The 22,388-nt window shown below is 39.3% G+C and overlaps 1 protein-coding gene across 1 annotated transcript in view; it reads left to right on the top strand.

Annotated features, from left to right (window-relative positions):
- The window catches only part of WDR64 (WD repeat domain 64), a 135,781-nt gene that overhangs the window by 6,837 nt on the left and 106,556 nt on the right, over nt 1–22,388 (top strand). Inside the window, exon 2 of the mRNA XM_005690570.3 lies at nt 7,306–7,436. Coding sequence (XP_005690627.2) covers nt 7,306–7,436 — 131 coding nt within the window. The remainder of the gene's footprint in view (nt 1–7,305; nt 7,437–22,388) is intronic.

The raw sequence follows: 22,388 nt of genomic DNA, 5'->3' as shown, positions 1-22,388 counted from the left end.
AGAAAGGATCTTCATGACCCGGATAATCATGATGGTGTGATCACTCAACTAGAACCAGACATCTTGGAATGTGAAGTCAAGTGGGCCTTAGGAAGCATCACTACCAACAAAGCTAGTGGAGGTCATTGAATTCCAGTAAAGCTATTTCAAATCCTGAAAGATGATGCTGTGAAAGTGCTGCACTCAATATGCCAGCAAATTTGGAAAAGTCAGCAGTGGCCACAGGACTGCAAAAGGTCAGTTTTCATTCCAATCCCAAAGAAAGGCAATGCCAAAGAATGCTCAAACTACTGCACAATTGCAGTCATCTCACACACTAGTAAAGTAATGCTCAAAATTCTCACATATTGGCTTCAGCAATATGTGAACCGTGAACTCCCTGATGTTCAAGCTGGTTTTAGAAAAGGCAGAGGAACCAGAGATCAAATCGCCAACATCCGCTGGACCATGGAAAAAGCAAGAGAGTTCCAGAAAAACTCTATTTCTGCTTTATTGACTATGCCAAAACCTTTGACTGTGTGGATCACAATAAACTATGGAAAATTCTGAAAGAGATGGGAATACCAGACCACCTGACCTGCCTCTTGAGAAATCTGTATGCAGGTCAGGAAGCACCAGTTAGAACTGGACATGGAACAACAGACTGGTTCCAAATAGAAAAAGGAGTACGTCAAGGCTGTATATTGTCACCCTCCTTATTTAACTTATATGCAGAGTACATCGTGAGAAACGCTGGACTGGAAGAAGCACAAGCTGGAATCAAGATTGCCAGGAGAAATATCAATAACCTCAGATATGCAGATGACACCACCCTTATGGAAGAAAGTGAAAAGGAGCTAAAAAGCCTCTTGATGAAAGTGAAAGTGCAGAGTGAAAAAGCTGGCTTAAAGCTCAACATTCAGAAAACGAAGATCATGGCATCTGGTCCCATCACTTAATGGGAAATAGATAGGGAAACAGTGGAAACAGTGTCAGACTTTATTTTTGGGGGCTCCAAAATCACTGCAGATGGTGACTGCAGCCATGAAATTAAAAGACGCTTACTCCTTGGAAGGAAAGTTATGACCAACCTAGATAGTATATTCAAAAGCAGAGACATTTTTTTGCCAACTAAGGTCTGTCTAGTCAAGGCTATGGTTTTTCCTGTGGTCATGTATGGATGTGAGAGTTGAACTGTGAAGAAAGCTGAGAGCCGAAGAATTGATGCTTTTGAACTGTGGTGTTGGAGAAGACTCTTGAGAGTCCCTTGGACTGCAAGGAGATCCGACCATCCTAAAGGAGATCCTAAAGGAGATCAGCCCTGGGATTTCTTTGGAAGGAATGATGCTAAAGCTGAAACTCCAGTATTTTGGCCACCTCATGCGAAGTGTTGACTCCTTGTAAAAGACTCTGATGCTGGGAGGGATTGGGGGCAGGAGGAGAAGGGGACGACCGAGGCTGAGATGGCTGCATGGCATCACGGACTTGATAGACGTGAGTCTGGGTGAACTCCGGGAGTTGGTGATGGACAGGGAGGCCTGGCGTGCTGCGATTCATGGGGTCGCAAAGAGTCGGACACGACTGAGCCACTGAACTGAAGGAAACTGAACTGAACTGAAAGAAAGTCAAGTCGCTTGCTCAGTCATGTCCGACTCTTTGGAACCCTGTGGACTGTAGCCCACCAGGCTCCTCAGTCCATGGGATTCTCCAGGCAAGAATACTGGAGTGGGTTGCCATTTCCTTCTCCAGGGAATCTTCCTGACTCAGGGATTGAACCCAGGTCTCCCGCACTGCAGGCAGGCGCTTTAAGCTCTGAGCCACCAGGGAAGCCCTATATGCAGAGTGCATCATGGGAAACGCTGGGCTGGAAGAAGCACGAGCTGGAATCAAGATTGCTGGGAGAAATATCAATATATTTTTATATACACTCACATATACGTGTGTGTATATATATATATATTTATGTTTAGAGAGAGAGAACACATATATTATAGACATATATATATACATTTTTATAGTACATTCTGCTATAACTGAAGTGCAATGTACTAGTGACTGTAGTTAATAGTTATATATGTATATGTATGTGTATTAGATTTGATCAAAACTAAGTACTGCTAGATAAATTACCTTTATGACTGGGACTAAACTAAAAGATTGAGAAGGGAGAAATGTAATCTGAATTTTGATCAGACTGCTAATACTGGCATACATTCATTTTTGTTGTTGTTGTTGTTTAGTTGCTTAGTTGTGTCTGACTCTTTTGAGATACCATGGACCGTAGCCCACCAGGCCCCTCTGTCCATTGGAATTCCAAGGCAAGAATACTGGAGTGGATTGTCATTTCCTTCTCTAGGTGATGTTTCCAACCCTAGAGATTGAACCTGTGTTTCCTCCCTGGCAGGTGAGCCACTTGGGATGCCCCAAATCGGGTCTACCTCTCACCATAGGCAAGATAGGCAAGAAGCTGAGAACTAGAGAGAATGTTTCTTAACGGCACCATTGTTTACCTCAAAAACTGTATCAAGTATATTGTAGGAGTTCATCTGTGCAATATTGCTCTTAAATCTTATTGTTAATTACCCAATAGACTTAAAATCATCTGAGGAAAGAAAAGTCTTATATTCCTTATCCAGTGGCATGTAGAATAGACATCTATCTGTACTAGTTGGTATGAATTTAAAACAGCTAAGCTATTTGGATCTCTCATATGAATTTCAAACTTAATATTACCAAGATTGAATGGTTTATTTTTCTCAAGAACTATGACTCTTACTCATTTGCCTCTGTTTTGGTAAATAGTACCAATATCTGTTCAGTTTTGAAATCAGAAACCTGAGTGTCATTCTAGAGCAAGGTTTCTCAACCTTAATACTGTTGACATTTGGGGCTTGATAATTCTTTGTTCTGTCTGTATGTGTATTCAATGTGTATGTGTGTGAGGCCAGGAATGGGGGCGGGCTATCTTGTGCCCTGCAGAATATTTAGTGGCATCTCTGGCTTCTACCCACCAGATTGTCAGTAGCATCCTCATCCCTCATTGTAACAATCAAAAATGTCTGCTTACATTGCCAAATAGCCTATGAGAGAGGTAGGGCAAACTCTCCCAATAACAACCATTACTCTAGAATCCAGCCTGTCCCTCACTCACAAATTCTGTCCCCCAAACTTCCAAGCTATTAGCAAGTCTTTGCAATTCTACTTCCAGCCATATCTCACCATCTTAGTGATCTCTCTTTGGTGCCTGTGTGTGTAGGTGTATATGAGTTGCTCAGTCATGTCTGACTCTTTGTGACCCCATGGACTGTAGTCCCCCAGGCTGTCATGGGTGGGATCTCCCGTGCTGGCTCCCAGCATCTGGCCATTGAATTCTGGACTGGATTCCGGGAGTTGGTATAGATCTTCCCTACCCAGGAATTGAACTCAGGTCTCCTGCATTGCAGGCAGATTATTTACCATCAGTGCCTATTCCACTTATCATCCAGCTGAGGACACTTTCAAGAATGAAAGGAGTTGTTGTTAATAATTAAGTGGACAAAATAGGTGGGCTTCCCAGGTAGCTCAGTGGTAAAGAATCCACCTGCCAATACAGATGTGAGTTCAATCCTCGGGTCAGGAAGATCCCCTGGAGGAGGAAATGGCAACTCACTCCAGTATGCTTGTCTGGGAAATCCCATGGACAGAGGAGCCTGGCAGTTCATGGGGTGGCAAAGAGTCAGACAGGATTGAGCAACTGAGCACACACTCACAGAGAAAAGAGGCGTGAATGTATCTTCTTGACCTAAGCCTCCACATCTAAAATCTGAATCTCAAACTCCTCACTATCTTTATAGTTTTCATCCTTGTCTCCTCATAGCAACCAGGGTCTTTCAAACGCTCTAGTGATAGCTCACCATCATGCTTAGAATAAAATACAAACTTCTAACTCTAATTTGGCCCTCCTTCCTCTCTGATCTCACCTCATGATAACTTTCCCCAGTTCTCACTATACTTCATATCACTGACCTTTAAAGAATGCACCAAGCTCTTTCCTGCCTTAGCATTCTTGTGTTTGTCAGCCTCTACCTAAGATGCTCTTCTTTAGCTTCAGCATATTCCTGACTCCTTTTGCTTATCAGGTCTCAGCTTTGTTGCTTTTTATCTGTCCTTAGAAAGGGATTCCCTCAGGTCCACCCTCACTCACCAGGACAGGATAATTCTGTTAATATCACATCTCCCTATTGATTTCCTTCTGAGCATTTATCTCACTCTCAACTTAGTGATTCTCACATTGTTACTAAGATATGACCTACTTACAGTAAAGCACAGAAAGCGCGCTGTTCTTAAGTGTATAACTCAACACATTTGAACATATGTAAACATACCTGTAGGTATCAACTAGATCAAGACAGAGAATATCTCTACCATTCCAGAATGTTCTCATGCCCTGTTACTCAGATAATCACTAATCCAATATCCATCTCTAGTAATTAGTCTTGCCTGTCATAGCCCATAAATATTTTGTTCACTTGATTTTCTGTTTATCCCATTAGAATATAAACTACCAGAAGAAGGGGTCTTGGCTACCTAGTTTTCCATTCTATGAGCACTGTCTAGCTCAGCTCTGACTCATAAGTTGCTTAATGTATATTTGTGTCCTTGTTGTCCTGTAACTCAATAGCTATGCCCTAGTGAATCACAAAATTTGTCAAAATCAACATTCAGTCAATGGTGTGGTTTGTCTACATGTGTGTTTACAGTGTCAAATAGTCAACAATTGTTCTTCATAATGATTGTAATTATTATGCCCATTTAATACATGGGAAAGTAGAAAGTCAGGAATATTAAGTTACTAGTATGGCTCACAAAAAATCAATAATTAACAAAGTTCAGTTCAGTTCAGTCGCTCAGTCGTGTCCGACTCTTTGCGACCCCATGAATCACAGCACGCAAGGCCTCCCTGTCCATCACCAACTCCCAGAGTCCACCCAAACCCATGTCCATTGAGTTGGTGATGCCATCCAACCATCTCATCCTCCGTAATCCCCTTCTCCTCCTGCCCTCAATCTTTCCCAGTATCAGGGTCTTTTCCAATGAGTCAACTCTTTGCATCAGGTGCCCAAAGTATTGGAGTTTCAGCTTCAGCATCAGTCCTACCAATGAACACCCAGGAGTGATCTCCTTTAGGATGGACTGGTTGGATCTCCTTGCAGTCTAAGGGACTCTCAAGAGTCTTCTCCAACACCACAGTTTAAAAGCATCAATTCTTCAGCGCTCAGCTTTCTTTATAGTCCAACTCTCACATCCATACATGACCACTGGAAAAGTCATAGCCTTGACTAGACAGACCTTTGTTGATGAAGTAATGTCTCTGCTTTTGAATATGCTCTCTAGGTTGGTATAACTTTCCTTCCAAGGAGTAAGCATCTTTTAATTTCATGGCTGCAGTCACCATCTGCAGTGATTTTGGAGCCACCAAAAATAAAGTCTGACACTGTTTCCACTGTTTCCCCATCTATTTCCCAGGAAGTGATGAGACCAGATGCCATGATCATCATTTTCTGAATGTTGAGCTTTAAGCCAACTTTTTCACTCTCCTCTTTCACTTTCATCAAGAGGCTCTTTAGTTCTTCTTCACTTTCTGCCATATGGGTGGTGTCATCTGCATATCTAAGGTTACTGATATTTTCCCAACAATCTTGAATCTGACTTGTGCTTCATCCAGCCCAGTGTTTCTCATGATGTACTCTGCATAGAAGTTAAATAAGCAGGTGACAATATACAGACTTGATGTACTCCTTTTCCTATTTGGAACCAGTCTGTTGTTCTATGTCCAGTTCTAACTGTTGCTTCCTGACCTGCATACAGTTAGAGTCCAGATTTTTTTTTTAACCTTTTCTAGCACCCACTCCAGTACTCTTGCCTGGAGAATCCCAGGAATGGGGGAGCCTGGTTGGCTTCCATCTATGGGATCACACAGAGTCGGACACAACTGAAGCGACTTAGCAGCAGCAGCAGCAGCATGTGGCAAGTTAGTGATAAAAAATCAGGAAAAGTCAGATGTTATCCAAGACTTTAGGAAATTTGACATTAGTAGAAATTATTTCAAGGAGAGATATGTCAGAAGAGATAGTGAAAAACAGATTGGAGCCTTTCAACAATTACAGAACAACCGCAAATGTTAAAGAGAAAGAGGGAAGTTACACAAATAATGACAATAGAGACGAAGAACATTATTGAATAAGTTCTGCATGTAAAGGATTGGGATAAACTGTGAAAAATAATGCATTACAAGGGTGTAGGGGCAGGAGAATTCTGGTTCTTCAAGGAACCTGCAGTTAGGTTGTTACCACACCACTTCCAGTAACAGTCTCTTTGCTGAAACCTAAGAAGAGTAAGGGGCAAGTGAGGGCTCAGGATCTGTGGGAGTTCCACTGAAAGGTGGTATGGAGACCTGTCTTTCAGGTGTTGAATGAGTTCACCTTTCTTTCCCTTAACATGTATCAGAACTTTATTATGAGCTGAACTCTCTCATCACATACTCCTGTTCCCATTCTTCTTTCTTTCTCCCCCCATCCCCAGTAAGTTTCTTGCAATTCTGCATCTGTCTTGGGCTCTGCTTCTTAGAGAATCCAAAATGAAACACCCTCACTTTACATCATATATAAAAATATGCTGAGATGAACTAATGACATAATGAAAAAAATAATATAATTTTGGTGAGAAAAAAAAACAAAACAAAACCAAAGAAGACATGCTCTTTGCTCACTTTTATCATCTACCCAATATTAGTTTGAGGAAATACTCCTATTAGTAACACTTATTCCTAATAGGAAAGAAGTAATTCACTTTCTTACCTTTGTATTCCTGAACAAGACTTCTAAAATAATTGAAATAAAGTCTATGGGGGAGATACTAAACACCAAAGTAAATTATTTCTTTCTGACTATGTAATATTCTAGCCAAGAGCTTTGTTATGTTCCCATGGAAATATCTTTAAACTTTAGAAGTTTTTATAGGTTGAAATAAGGAAATAGGTTGGGCTTCCCAGGTGGCTCAGTGGTAAAGAATCCACCTGCTAGTGCAGGAGACATGGGTTCAATCCTGGGTTGGGAAGATCCCCTGGAGGAGGGTGTGGCAACACACTCCAGTATTCTTGCCTGGAGAATCCCCATGGACAGAGGAGCCTGGTGGGCTACAACCCATGGGATCACAAAGAGTCAGATATGATTGAGCAATTAAACCATCACCACCAGGAAATAAATTAGAAAATAGAAAAAGCAACTAAAAATGCAGCATAGTCCTTTGAATTTTCTGACAAATTTCTTGTGCTTTGTTACAATGCAGACGCAGTTGATTATGACAAGTTTTACAAGATGGTACAGGAACTCTTTGGTCCAGAAGTTAAGAGTCAAGATGTGAAATGCTTTTATAGGAAGCTCTGCAACAACCCAGATGCATCTATAGACTGGTGTGAGGTATCCACTTTTCTTGTTTATAATATGAAATCCTGGTATTATTTTCCCTTGTTTAGCAAAAAAAAAAAAAGTGTTAACCCCATAAGGGTTAACCACAGTGTGCCTGTGGCACGTTTCAATGCCTATATCCATTGAAGGCAAGGCACTGCCCATAATTAAAAGTGAGTAAGGCAGACAGGTGGGCTGCAGTCCATGGGGTCATTAAGAGTCGGACACGACTGAGCGTCTTCACTTTCACTTTTCACTTTCATGCATTGGAGAAGGAAATGGCAACCCACTCCAGTGTTCTTGCCTGGAGAATCCCAGGGACGGGGGAGCCTGGTGGGCTGCCGTCCATGGGGTCACACAGAGTTGGACACGACTGAAGCAACTTAGCAGCAGCAGCAGCAGAAGGCAGACAGAGTAAGGTTTTCATTACATTCTAAATGAGATATTCTTTTTCAGTAGTGTATATAAATTTCAGTATATCCATATTTTTAAGAGAAGAATGAGGTTGACCAGCTCTTATGTTTCCCGAGACATTTTCTTATCAATCCAGTATTGACTCCTTAGATATCATTCTGTGTTATTGGAAGAACAAATGTGAAGAAGCATATTTGATTGCAAAGTAATCTGTGAACTATGGAAAAAGAGAGGGGAAATTCTTCACTCCTCATTTAAAACTCACAGAAGACTGCATTCTATTGATTTGTTTATAAATCTAAAAGGATTTGAGGTAACTTAGAATTGAAAAAATTGCACATAGAGTCATCAAAATGATCTCTTAAATTATTTGGCTGTCTCTGAAAAATCAGTAGATATAGTAGAAAAAGAAATAGCAAGGATTTAATGGATTTGACTATCACATTTAAGGAACTAGTAAATATGTGTAGATAGAATTTTGCATCAAAGATTTAGAAGAGATGTATCTTCTCAGTTATATATGGGGCCATCACAAAATTGACTATGTGGAAAGCTAAAAGTAATATTTCAATTGATTCCAATTTGATAAAATTAGAAACCAATAGTAGATGATAGCTCAGATCCTCAAAGTCAAACAAATAAATTCATCAATTAATTTTGGGGAAAAAATTGCAAACAAAAAAGTATTTCTATTAAGACTTTAAGGAACACAAAATTCCTGCACTGACACCGAGAAAGAGCCTGCAGGACCTTCCCAGAAGGTCTGGGACAATATAGACTGCTCTGTGTCCCCGCTTGTTGTTGATTGGGAAAAGCAGCCTTAGAAATATACCATGAATCCCTAGGCTCTCCATGTAGAGCAAAGGACAGGCCCTAGCAGTTAACGTTTGGGGAAGTAAAGAATGAAGAAACGAAGACAGGAGAGTCAGGCAGGAGAGTTCCTATAACTTGAGCAGTTATGGCTATAGCTTAAGGAGTTAAACATAACAAATCTATGACAAAGACCCCAGATTCTGTTTTAAAGACATAACCCTAGATATGAAACATGTACCTAACTTTTGCAGATATTAAAACACCCACCAGGTTGACTGCAACTTTAACCAGAAGTTCGCTGTATCAGTATGCCCCTGGCATGCAGCCCCCAGACTAGTTAGAAACAGAAACCTGAAAATGGAGATTCCAACACATCAGCTAATCAGGGAATTTGAGCTCAAGCTGATTTTGATTGTGAGCACGAGCTGATCATATACCCTGATTCTCTGCATCTGACTTATTTCACTTAGCATAATACTCTCAAGGTCCAGCATGTTAATGCAAACAGCAGGATTTCCTTTGATCTAACCTAACAACTCAAACTCATGTTCATCAAATCAGTGATGCCATCGAACCATTTCATCCTCTGTCATCCCCTTCTCCTCCTGCCTGCAATCTTTCCCAGCATCAGGGTCTTTTCTAAGGAGTCAGTCATTGCATCAGGTGACCAAAATATTGGAGCTTCAGCTTCAGCATCAGTCATTCCAATGAATATTCAGGACTGATTTTCTTTAGGATTGACTGGTGCTCAGCTTTCTTTATGGTCCAACTCTTGCATCCAAAAATGATCACTGGATATATTGGGTAGGCCAAAAATCTCCTTTGTCCTTTAATATAAAAATAAAAGACACATTTTTCATTTTTCACCAAGAACCTTATTGAACAATGTATTTAATGCTTTGTTCCACTGCCTTCAGCAATTTTTCAGGCAACTTCATAATTCTGTCTTCCCAAAACTTCTCACCTTTTTGAGCAAAGAACTGTTCCAGGTGCCTTTTTCAGTCTTCACGGGAATTGAAACTTTTTCCATTAAGAGAATTTTGTGAAGACTGAAATAAATGGACATCTGAAGGTGCAGTGTCTGGTGAATATGGTGGATGAATCAGAACTACCCAGCCAAGCTGTAACAGTTTTTGCCTGGTCATCAAAGAAACGAGGTCTTGTATTATCCTGATGGAAGATTATGCACTTTTTGTTGACTAATTCCTGACACTTTCCATTGAGTGCTGCTTTCAGTCAGTCTAATTGTAAGTGGTACTTGTTGGAATTAATCCTTTGGTTTTCTGGAAGGAGCTCATAATAGAGGAGTTCCTTCCAGTCTCACCATGTACACTACATCACCTTCTTTGGATGAGGACCGGCCTTTGGTGTGGTTGGTGTCATTTCACTTGCCCCATGATCTTTTATATTCCATATTATTATACAGTATCCACTTTCCATTGCCTGTCATAATTTTTTTTTCAAAAAATGGAAAGTTTTCATCACATTTCAGTAGAGAATTGCATGCAGAAATATGGTCAAGAAGGTTTTGTTCATTTAACTTATGTGGAACCCAAACATCAAAGTGATTAACATAACCAGGCTGGTGCCAGTGACTTTCAATGCTTGATTTGGATGTTTTGAGTATATTGGCTATCTCCTACGTGGTATAACATTGATTGTTCTCAGTGAGTGTCTTAATTGGATTGCCATCAACCACTCTACCTGACCACAAGGTACTGTCTAGTGTGAAAGCTCCAGCATGAAACTTCGTAAACCACTTTTGACATGTTTCATCAGTCACAGCACCTTCTCCATACAGAGGACAAACATTTTGCCTTTTTTTTTTTTTCGCATTGCAGCTATGTTTTAACATTCCTTGAAATAATGAAGCATAATATGCCAAAATGTTGCTTTTTTTCCTTTATTCAATATTAAAAATGGCTACATAAAAATTTACCAATTTGATGTTTAAAAAAATGCATGCTGATATGACAGCTGTGACAAACTAATAAAATTGGCTTTTATATTTTTACATTTTGAAAAAATCCAATTTATCACAGCCAGGTTCTCAAGGTTCATTGCACACTTAAAACTGTGTTGAATGCATTTTGTATATTCAGTTCAGTTCAGTCATTCAGTCGTGTCCGACTCTTTGCGACCCCATGAATCGCAGCACGCCAGGCCTCCTTGTCCATCACCAACTCCCGGAGTTCACTCAGACTCACGTCCATTGAATCGGTGATGCCATCCAGCCATCTCATCCTCTGTTGTCCCCTTCTCCTCCTGCCCCAATCCCTCCCAGCATCCAGGTCTTTCAAATGAGTCAACTCTTCGCATGAGGTGGCCAAAGTATTGGAGATTCAGCTTTAGCATCAGTCTTCCAATGGACACCCAGGACTGATCTCCTTTGGGATGGACTGGATGGATCTCCTTGCAGTCCAAGGGACTCTCAAGACTCTTCTCCAACACCACAAAAGCCATCAGTTCTTCGGTGCTCAGCTTTCTTCACAGTCCAACTCTCACATCCATACATGACCACTGGAAAAGCCATATCCTTGACTAGATGGACCTTTGTTGGCAAAGTAATGTCTCTGCTTTTCAATATACTATTTAGGTTGGTCATAACTTTCCTTCCAAGGAGTAAGCGTCTTTTAATTCCATGGCTGCAATCACCATCTGCAGTGATTTTGAAGCCCAGAAAAATAAAGTCTGACACTGTTTCCCCATTTATTTCCCATGAAGTGATGGGACCAGATGCTGTGATCTTAGTTTTCTGAATGTTGAGCTTTAAGCCAACTTTTTCACTCTCTTCTTTCACTTTCATCAAGAGGTTTTTTTAGTTCCTCTTCACTTTCTGCCATAAGGGTGATGCATTCTGCAAATCTGAGGTTATTGATATTTCTCCCAGCAATCTTGATTCCAGCTTGTGCCTCTTCATTTCAAAGCAGTCTAGCTACCAAACTTCTTTAACTCTCCTGAACACTTTGTTGGATTTTACCACCTTATTTTTTCCTATTAGGGTAAAACTACTCCCTGTATAATTAACTGGTGTCTGCATAAAGCTCCCTCCAGCTCTCTTTCAAAACATGGAAATGAGTATTTGGTAAAACATGGAAATGAGTATTTGGTAAAACTTATTTCAGCTTCCACATGAGACAAAAGTCTATATTCCAGCTGTAACAGACTGAGACTAGCTGATTACCAAATAAAACTCTTTTTGAAATTAAATATAACCATGATAAAAAAAAACCCTTCATGTGATAGAGTTATCATGATGTAATATCATGATTAATAACATCACCCCCATAAATTTGATTTTTGTCATTTTTTGTCATTTTTGCTTTCTGAAGGGTTCTTGCCAAAGCCTTTGACTGTGTGGATCACAATAGACTGTGGAAAATTCTGAAAGAGATGGGAATACCAGACCACCTGACCTGCCTCTTGAGAAACCTATATGCAGGTCAGGAAGCAACAGTTAGAAGTGGACATGGAACAACAGACTGGTTCCAAATAGGAAAAGGAGTAGGTCAAGATTGTATATTGTCATCCTGATTATTTAACTTATATGCAGAGTACATCATGAGAAACTGGACTGGAAGAAACACAAGCTGGAATCAAGATTGCCAGGAGAAATATCGATAATCTCAGATATGCAGATGACACCACCTTTATGGCAAAAAGTGGAGAGGAACTAAAGAGCCTCTTGATGAAGGTGAAAGAGGAGAGTGAAAAAGTTGGCTTAAAGCTCAACATTCAGAAAACTAAGATTATGGCATCTGGTCCCATCACTTCATGGGAAATAGATGAGGAAACAGTGGAAACAGTGTCAGACTTTATTTTTGGGGGCTCCAAAATCACTGCAGATGGTGATTGCAGCCATGAAATTAAAAGATGCTTACTCCTTGGAAGGAAAGTTGTGACCAACCTAGATAGCATATTGAAAAGCAGACACATTACTTTGCCAACAAAGGTCCATCTAGTCAAGGTTATGGTTTTTCCAGTGGTCATGTTTGGATGTGAGAGTTGGACTGTGAAGAAAGCTGAGCACCGAATAATTGATGCTTTTGAACTGTGGTGTTGGAGAAGAGTCTTGAGAGTCCCTTGGACTGCAAGGAGATCCAATCAGTCCATCCCAAAGGAGATCAGTCCTGGGTGTTCTTTGGAAGGAATGATGCTAAAGCTGACACTCCAATAATTTGGCCACCTAATGCAAACAGTTGACTCGTTGGAAAAGACTCTGATGCTGGGAAGGATTGGGGTCAGGAGAAGGGGACAACAGAGGATGAGATGACAGGATGGCATTACCAACTCGATGGACATGAGTTTGAGTGAACTCTGGGAGTTGGTGATGGACAGGGAGGCCTGGTGTGCTGTCATTCATGGGGTCAGAAAGAGTCAGACATGACTGAGAGACTGAACTGAACTGAACTGAATTGAAGGGCTCAGGATACTACAACCACACTGACAAAACTTAGGAGAAAAGGAAGTGAGAATTTTTTTAAATTGCAGCAAACAAAATATCTGTAAACTAATAATTAAGAATACTTAATGTCATAGATTTTAGAAATGGAGATTTAAATTATGAATGAGAGGGAATACATTACTTATGTGGAGACATAAGTAACTTTTTTTTGTTTCTGGGCTGTGTGATACCAACTTTAATAGTTACTTTTATTAGAGCCATACAAACAGGTGTTAGTTACAAAATTAAAATAAAATGAGTCAAAGAGAAGATGTTAAATGGATACTTCCCTTTGAGACCAAATATGAGAAATGTACACTGCTGATTATTAACAACATTTATGTCTATGTTGGACACACCTTCTCTTCGTTTAATTTTCATCATCTTGCCTGAAAGCACAATCATGGAAATAAGGGAGCCATTAATGTTTCCCTTGTCCCACAGCTAAGCAGTCAACAAAACTCAAGGACTAGAGCAAACCCCGTCTTCTCTTCTCTACACTGCTGCCTCAGCTGTAGTTCAAGCCATCACCCTTTCATCTGAACCTTCAAAATGACATCTAAATTTGTCTTTCTGTCTGCACTCCTGCTGTAAATCTCATTCATACCACTGTGATTATTCTAAATTCTCAGCCTAACTAAAGCTTTCATTGGTTCCTTACCTTTGATAGAGTCAATTTCAAGCTCTTTACTTGACTTCTGAGACTCGTCATGAGCTGGTCCAGCCTCCAGGCTTACCATATCCTCTTTCAAATACAACACTGCTGTGAAGGACTTGCAATCGTGGATATACTTTGGGAGACCATAAATTCTTTGAGGCCAAAATTCATATTTTATGTATCTATTTTCCCAGTATAATTATTATTGCTAAACACTATTTCACAACCCTAGTGTTTTTTGTTCTCATTTTTTTTAGTTTATTTTTTTTTAATTGAAGGATCATTGCTTTACAGAATTGTGTTGTTTTCTGTCAAACCTCAACATGAATCAGTCATAGGTATACATAAATCCCCTCCCTCTTCAATCTCCTTCCCATCTCCCTCCCCATCCCACCCCTCTATGTTGATACAGAGCCCCTGTCTGAGTTTCCTGAGACATACAGAAAATTCCCACTGGCTATTTATTTTACATATGGTAGTGTAAGTTTCCATGTTACTCTATCCATACATCTCACCCTCTCCTCCTGCCAGGGTCTAGCCCCAGTAGATCCAGGGTAATTCGAAGGTGGGGACGGAATCGGCGTCCTAGGAAAAAACTTATTTAATTACAGATACATAGAGAGATTAGAAACGGATAGTGTAGTAGGAAATTTGGTGGAGAAAAAGAGGCTGAATCACTTGGTTTACATGGAATACCAATAACCACCTACATAGGCCACAGGTGTCTTTCCATTCTCCTGAAGGAGAGGAGGCACTGAGGCCTCCCCGGTCCGATCTTAGAAGCCCAGGCAAAATTAGCAGGCTTGGTGAGTACCCACATTCCAGATGGGAATTCAGCCAGAAAAACGGGGAGCAAGAAAGAAACGACATGGGGGAATCAGTCTTTCCAGAAACTGATCCCATTTCTTTATTTTTAAGTTTGCTTAGATACCTTTTGTTATACATAGGGATGAATACAGAGTCACGCGGGGGTCAGCAGTCCTGACCTTTATCAAAATCAGGTGCTTCATATAAATGTATAAAAAAAAGGTCTTAGGGGTTTTACATCATGTTCTGGCCTGAGGCCTGCTGACATTTTATGACCCTTTCTTTCTGATAACCAAAAAACTTATTTTTTCCAAGGGTGTTTTTTCTTAAACCAGATGCCACGCTCTGAAGGTACCAGATAAAGGTGCATTCCTATAGGGTGAGGGTGTAGGGGGTTACAACTAAGAAAGGAATTTATTTAACCTAAAGTTAACATGATTAATCTTAAAGGTTAATGCTTATTTCTCCTATATGCTTGTTATATTCATTATAAGGGCAGGGAATATGGAGATTAAGCAGCAAACACCAACCCAACAAATGAAAACCCTTCACCAATGTTCCCCTTAAGATCTATTTAGTCTTAAGATAGTGATAAAGTTACATTTTTACATAGCAAGGACACAGTGATTTATAACAAAGTACAGTGATCTATAACAAAAGAGAAAATTCATTAACTCAAAAAGTCTAGTATTGCTAACATCAAAAACTACTATATTTCCTTTTCTATATTCCAAATGCATTGATTAGTATATTCCCAGGTGCCTAAGGATATGGAGGCCTGGCGGCAATCATTGACTCAACAATGAGAAAAGCCCTATGCTAATTAAGATTTTCAAAATACTCTAAACTCTCTGTGCTGTTTATGGTTGAGAGGCAGTAAACAATCATGTGCTAGTGGCAGGAGTATGGATAATCCTGTCACACAAGCTAGTCTGCCAGCAGAGAGGTTTGACCTGAGACACCCTTGTCACACCCAGTAATTTTTATTGACTTGGAGCTGTAAGTTAACTCCTTCTCTGAGAGAGGTAATGGGGGTCAGCCCCCCATAAAGTCAGAGGTATAGGTGAGAGCATAAAACAGTAACATAGGCAGACCCTGGTTTGGGAGGTAGATGCTTGGGAACGGGGGGTTTCCTGAGGCTTGATCATGCCTTTGCATATGCCAAAGCCTCCTTCCTCATGACCGTTGCCATGGGCGGAGTTCCTCAGGCTGGCTCCCGGCATCCTCCCTTCTCTCCATGTCCATAAGTCTGTTCTTTATGTCTGTTTCTCTGTTGCTGCCCTGCAAATAAATTCTTCAGTACCATCTTTCTAGATTCTGTATATATGCCTTAGTATACAATATTTATCTTTCTCTTTCTGACTTACTTCAGTCTGTATAATAGGCTTTAGGTTCATCAACGTGTTAGAACTGACTCAAATGTGTTCCTTTTCATCGTTGAGTAATAGTCCATTGTGTGTATGTACAACAACTTCTTTATCCATTCATCTATCGATGGACATCTAAGTTGCTTCCATGTTCTGGCTACTGTAAATAGTGCTGCAATGAACAATGGGATACATGTGCTTTTCCAATTTGGTTTCCTCAGGGTATATGCCTAGGAGTGGGATTCCTGGGTCAATGGTGGTTTTATTCCTAGTTTTTAAAGGAATCTCCATACTGTCTTCCGTAGTGGCTGTATCAATTTACATTCCCACCAACTATGCAAAAGTGGTCCCTTTTCTCCACACCCTCTCTAGTGTTTATTGTTTGTAGACTTTTTGATGGCCATTGTGACTGGTGTGAGGTGATAATCTCATTGTAGTTTTGATTTGCATTTCTCTAATAATGCGCAATGTTGAGCATCTTTTCATGGGGTTGTTAGCCATCTGTATGTCTTCTTTGGAGAAATGTCTGTTTACATCTTTTTCCCACTTTTTGATTGGGTTGTTTGTTTTTCTGGCATTGAATTGTATGAGATGCTTGTATATTTTGGAAGTTAATCCTTTGTCAGTTGTTTTGTTTGCTATTATTTTCTCCCATTTGGAGAGCTGTCTTTTCACCTTGCTTATAGTTTCTTTTGCTTTGCAAAAGCCTTTAAGTTTAATCAGGTCCCACTTGTTTACTTTTTTTGTTTGTTTGTTTTTTTCCATTACTCTAGGAGGAGGGTCATAGAGGATCTTGCTTTGATTTATGTCATCGAGTGTTCTGCCTAAGTTTTCCACTAAGAGTTTTAGTGGAAGTTCTGGTCCTACATTTAGGTCCTTAATCCATTTTGAGTTTATCATTGTGTATGGTGTTGGGAAGTGTTCTAATTTCATTGTTTTACATGTGGCTGTCCAGTTTTCCCAGAACCATTTATTGAAGAGGCTGCCTTTGCCCCATTGTATATTCTTGCCTCCTTTGTAAAAAATGAGGTACCTATAGTTGCATGGGTTTATTTCTTGCCTTTCTATCTTGTTCCATTGGTCTATATTTCTGGTTTTGTGCCAGTACCATACTGTCTTTATGATGGTAGCTTTGCAGTATAATCTGAAGTCAGGAAGGTTGATTCCTCCAGCTCCACTCTTCTTTCTCAAGACTGCTTTGGCTATTAAGGGTCTTTTGTGTTTCTATATAAGTTGTGAAATTTTTTGTTCTAGTTCTGTGAAAAATGCCTTTGGTAATTTCATAGGGATCATATTGAATATGTAGATTGCATTTGGTAGTATAGTCATTTTCACAATATTGATTCTTTCTACCCAGGAACATGGATATCTGTCCATCTGTTTATGTTGTCTTTGATTTCTTTCATCAGTGTCTTACAATTTTCTGTGTACAGTTCTCTTGTCTCCTTAGGTAAATTTATTCCTAGATATTTAATTCTTTTTGTTGCAATTGTGAATGGAATTGATTCCTTAATTTCTCTTTCTGATTTTTTGTTGTTAGTATATAGAAATGCAAGTGATTTCAGTGTATTGACTTTGTATCCTGCAACTTTGCTAAATTCACTGATTAGCTCTAGTAATTTTCTGATACTATCTTTAGCATTTTCTATGTACAGTATCATGTCACCTGCAAACAGTGAGAGCTTTACTTTTTTTCTGATCTGGATTCCTTTTATTTTCTTTTCTTCTCTGACTGCTGGATCTAGGACTTCCAGAACTATATTGAATAATAGTGGTGAAAGTGGACACCCTTGTCTTGTTCCTGATCTTAGGGGGAATGCTCTCAGTTTTTCACCATTGAGAATAATATTTGCTGTAGGCTTATTGTATATGGTCTTTACTATGTTGAGGTAGGTTCCTTTTTTGAAGAGTTTTAATCTTAAATGGGTGCTGAATTTTGTCAAAGACTTTTTCTGAATCTATTCAGATTGTCACATGGTTTTTATCTTTCAATTTGTTAATACGGTGTATCACACTGATTGATCTGCATATATTGAAGAATCTTTGCATCCCTGGAATAAACCCAACTTGATCATGGTGTATGAGCTTTTTGATTTGTTGCTGAATCCTGTTTGCTAAAATTTTGTTGAGAATTTTTGCATCTATGTTCATCAGTGATATTGGCCTGTAGTTTTCTTTTTGTGTGTTGTCTTTGTCTGGTTTTGTATTAGGGTGATGGTGGCCTCATAGAATGAGTTTGGAAGTGTTCCTCCCTCTGCAATTTTTTGAAAGAGTTTTAGAAGGATGGGCATTAGGTCTTCTCTAAATGTTTGATAGAATTCTCTTGTGAAGCCATCTGATTCTGGGCTTTTGTTTTTTGGGAGATTTTTGATCACAGCTTCCATTTCAGTGCTTGTAATTGGGTTGTTCATAATTTCTATTTCTTCCTGGTTCAGTCGTGGAAGATTGAACTTTTCTAAGAATCTGTCCATTTCTTCCAGGTTATCCATTTTATTGCCATATAGTTGTTCCTAATAGTCTCTTATAATCCTTTGTATTTCTGCATTGTCTGTTGTAACCTCTCCCTTTCCATTTCCAATTTTGTTGATTTGATTCTTCTCTCTTTTTTTCTTGATGAGTCCAGCTAAAGGCTTGTCAATTTTGTTTATTTTCTCAAAGAACCAGATTTTACTTTTATTCATTTTTACTATTGTTTCTTTCATTCCTTTTTCATTTATTTCTTCTCAGATCTGTATGATTTCTTTCCTTCTACTAGTTTTGGTGTTTTCTTTTGTTTTTTTTTTTGTTGTTGTTGTTCTTCTTCTTTTTCCAGTTGTTTTAGGTGTAAAGTTAGGTTGTCTATTCAATGTTTTTATTGTTCCTTGAGGTAGGATTGTATTGCTATAAACTTCCCTCTTAGAATTGCTTTTGCTGCATCCCGTAGGTTTTGAGTTGTATTTTCATTGTCGTTTGTTTCTAGAAATTTTTTTATTTCCCTTTTGATTTCTTCAGTAACCTGTTGGTTATTTAGAAATGTGCTGTTTAATCTCCATGTGTTTGAGTTTCTTACAGTTTTTTTCTTGTAATTGATATCTAGTCTCATAGCATTGTGATCAGAGAAGATGCTTGATATGATTTCAATTTTCTTAAATTTCCTGAGGTTTGATTTGTGACCCAAGATGTGATCTATCTTGGAGAATATTCCATGTGCACTTGAGAAGAAGGTGTATTCTTCTGCATTTGGATGGAATGTCCTGAAGATATCCATGAGATCCATCTCATCTAATGTATCATTTAAGACTTTTGTTTCCTTATTAATTTTCTATTTTGATGATCTGTCCATTGGTGTGAAAGTGAAAGTGAACTTGCTCAGCCATGTCTGACTCTCTGTGACCCCATGGACTGTAGCCTACCAGACTCCTCCATTCATGGGATTTTCCAGGCAAGAATACTGGAGGAGGTTGCCATTGCCTTCTCCAGGAGATCTTCCCCACCCAGGGATTGAACCCAGGTCTCCAGCATTACAGGCAGATGCTTTACCGTCTGAGCCACCATTGGTGTGAGTAGGGTGTTAAAGTCTCCTACTATTATTGTGTTACTGTCAATTTCTCCTTTTATGTCTGTTAGTGTTTGTCTTATGTATTGAGGTGCCCCTATGTTGGGTGCATAGATATTTACAATCGTTATGTCTTCCTCTTCGATTGATCCCTTGATCATTATGTAGTGTCCTTCCTTGCCAGGGTCCAGCCCCTGCAGGATCCAGGGGAACCTGAAGGAAAAATGGCGTTGGCAGATGATTTAGAGAGAGATAAGGAAAGAATATTGTAGGTAAGAAAATAGAGGAGAGAAAGAGGCTGATATTTTTTGGTTTACATAGAAAGCCAATAAAACTTCGAGACTAGAAGTTCGCCCTGTTCACAGAGGCCACAGGTGCCTTCCCGGTCTCCCGAGGGAGTGAAGACGCAGAACGTCTTTTCGTTTAGGTCTTAGAAACCTGGGCAGATAAGTGAACGCAGGGAGCCTCTATGTTCTAAGGGATCAGCCTGAAAAAGAAAGTAAGAGAGAAAAAAAAGAGAAAAAAGAAAAACACGGGGTGACCAAGCTTCTTCAAGCGAGGCCCATTGTTTTTATTTTTAAAAGGGTCTTTTATACCTTTACTTGTACATAGAGGGAAATGAAAGATGCAAAGTCATACAGAGTCAGCCCAAGCATTATATCTGTTTTGTCTTTATCGAAACCAGGATTTTTCTGCAAACCTTTCCCATAAACAATATTGTGTACATTATCTTTTGTCCTTGGAGGCCTGTGAACATTTTATGACCCTCTTTTGACAAAGGCTTCTTAACCAGAAAACTTATTTTCCCTTGAAATGTTTTTTCTTATATTTCTAATCTATGTCAGCCTCAAAAAGTATTAAACAGAGTTACATTCTCACGAAGCAAAGGTGCAGTGAGTTACAAGAAAGAACCAATTAGCTCAAAAGTCTGATGTGGTTAATTTCAAGGCTAGACTTGTTTTTCTTACTTTCCACCTATGTTAACTAATGCACTCCCAGGTGCACAGTGGATAAGAGATATAGGAACTTAGCAACAAGCATTGGCCAAATAATGAAATCCTACATTAACACTACTCTAATAACTTTTAACTCTTTGAAAGGCTCTATGTTTTAGGCTTTCCATGCCTCTCACAGTTGGGAGGATGTAAATAATCATACGCGTAGCTGCAAGAGTCTGGATATATCTGCCAAGCAAGCTAAAATGCTAACAGAGGGGGTTTTGATTGGAAATATTCTTCTCATGTCCAGAAGACTTATTAGCTATAGCCCTAAGTTGATTTTTTCCAGAGAAAGGTGGTCAGGAATAGCCCCCTGTTAATGTCAGAGGAGTTGGTGAAAGTCATGAAATAGTAAAACAGACAGATTCTGGTTTGGGGGGTAGATGCTCAAGAAAGCCTAGGGAGCCCGTTGAGTTCTGAAGCCTTGCTTAACAGTTCTCTTCCACATGACCTTGTCATTGGTGGGATCTCCCGTGGTGGCTCCCAGCACTTCCTTATCTCTTATAATCTTCTTTATTTTAAGAAACCTGCTACTCCAGGTTTATTTTGCTTCCATTTGCATGGAATATATTTTTCCATCCTTTCACTTTCAGTCTATATGTGTCTTTAGGTCTGAAGTGGGTTTCTTGTAAACAGCATATCTATGGGTCTTGTTTTGTATCCATTCATCAAGACTGTGTCCTTTGGTTGAAGCATAACAAAATTGTTTTGAATGAAGGTAAAGAAAACTAAGTGCTACTAGAGCCATCTTACAAAAAATAAATAAAATACCATTTTGGCCAACCCCCCAAAAAAACATTTTGGCCACCCTCATTGTATTAGCAATGCCACAAAAAGGTACATTTTGTTTCTCTAGGTTTTAGATACAAATGTACTTGGAAAAAATTGATGTTTATAGAGTAATGAAACTTTAAGACTCAACTAAAATGTCCTCTAGACCTGTGCTTTTAGTTTATAATGAGGGAAAGTAAATGTAAAGAGATTTAAAGAAATGTGACTGTCTTAAATTTATAAAGCCAGTCACTAGAAGATTCGAAAGAAGATACAATTTTCTTTTCCTGCAATAGTATGTTATTCTAAATTTCCAGTGAGCAATTCACAAACACGTTCCTTCTAGGAGCACATCCAGTTAACTCAAAGAAGAGCCATCCCAGCACATAGACACCTGGGATGTCTATGACTGTGTTCCCCCAAAGTAAATTTAAATTGAGCTAGTTTAAATCTTCCCAGGAGGCTTAGTGGTAAAGAGTCTGCCTCCCAGGCGGTGACACCCAGGGTTCACTTAACCCTCCCTGGGTCAGGAAGATCCCCTGGAGAAGGAAATGGCAAGCTATTCCAGTATTCTTGCCTGGAGAATCCCATAGACAGAGGAGCCTGGCCGACTACAGTCCATGGGATCACAAAAGAGTTGGACGTGACTTAGTGACTAAGCAACAAAAATGCTGTAAACCTGAAACTATTTGTTAACTTAAAAAATGAAAAGAATGCTCCAGGATAGGTTAAAAAATAAGCTGCATACTGGTTTTTATTTTCCTTTATCTGCTTTTTATTTTCTCCAAATATTCTACATTGAACATGTACTCCTTAGGTAATCAGGGAAAAAAAAAGTATAGTTAAAAAAGATGGATCACTTAATGCATGTAGCAAGCCCTTTAAGTAAAATAATTAAAAGAAAATTAATACTCTAAAGCATCATCAATAGTCATAAAATTCTCTAAAATGTTCCACTGGTTACTAGACTGAAATTTAAACTTTTGAAAGAGAAATTTTGAGATTCTTGAGGCTATAGCCCATCACAAGAAAGGAGATGTTTTCTGCTCTTTAAAAACATTTATTGTAAACATTTTCTTTCAAAGTGTAATAACAGATAAAGACAGCTAAAGAGGGGTCTCTTTGAAAGGCCTTTATGTGGTATAATATCTCAATTT

The sequence above is a fragment of the Capra hircus genome, chromosome 16 (genome assembly GCF_001704415.2).
Source record: "Capra hircus breed San Clemente chromosome 16, ASM170441v1, whole genome shotgun sequence".
In the NCBI taxonomy this organism is placed as follows: Eukaryota; Metazoa; Chordata; class Mammalia; order Artiodactyla; family Bovidae; genus Capra; species Capra hircus.
Note: the sequence above shows the minus strand (reverse complement) of the source record. Positions and strands in the feature narration are given on the sequence as shown.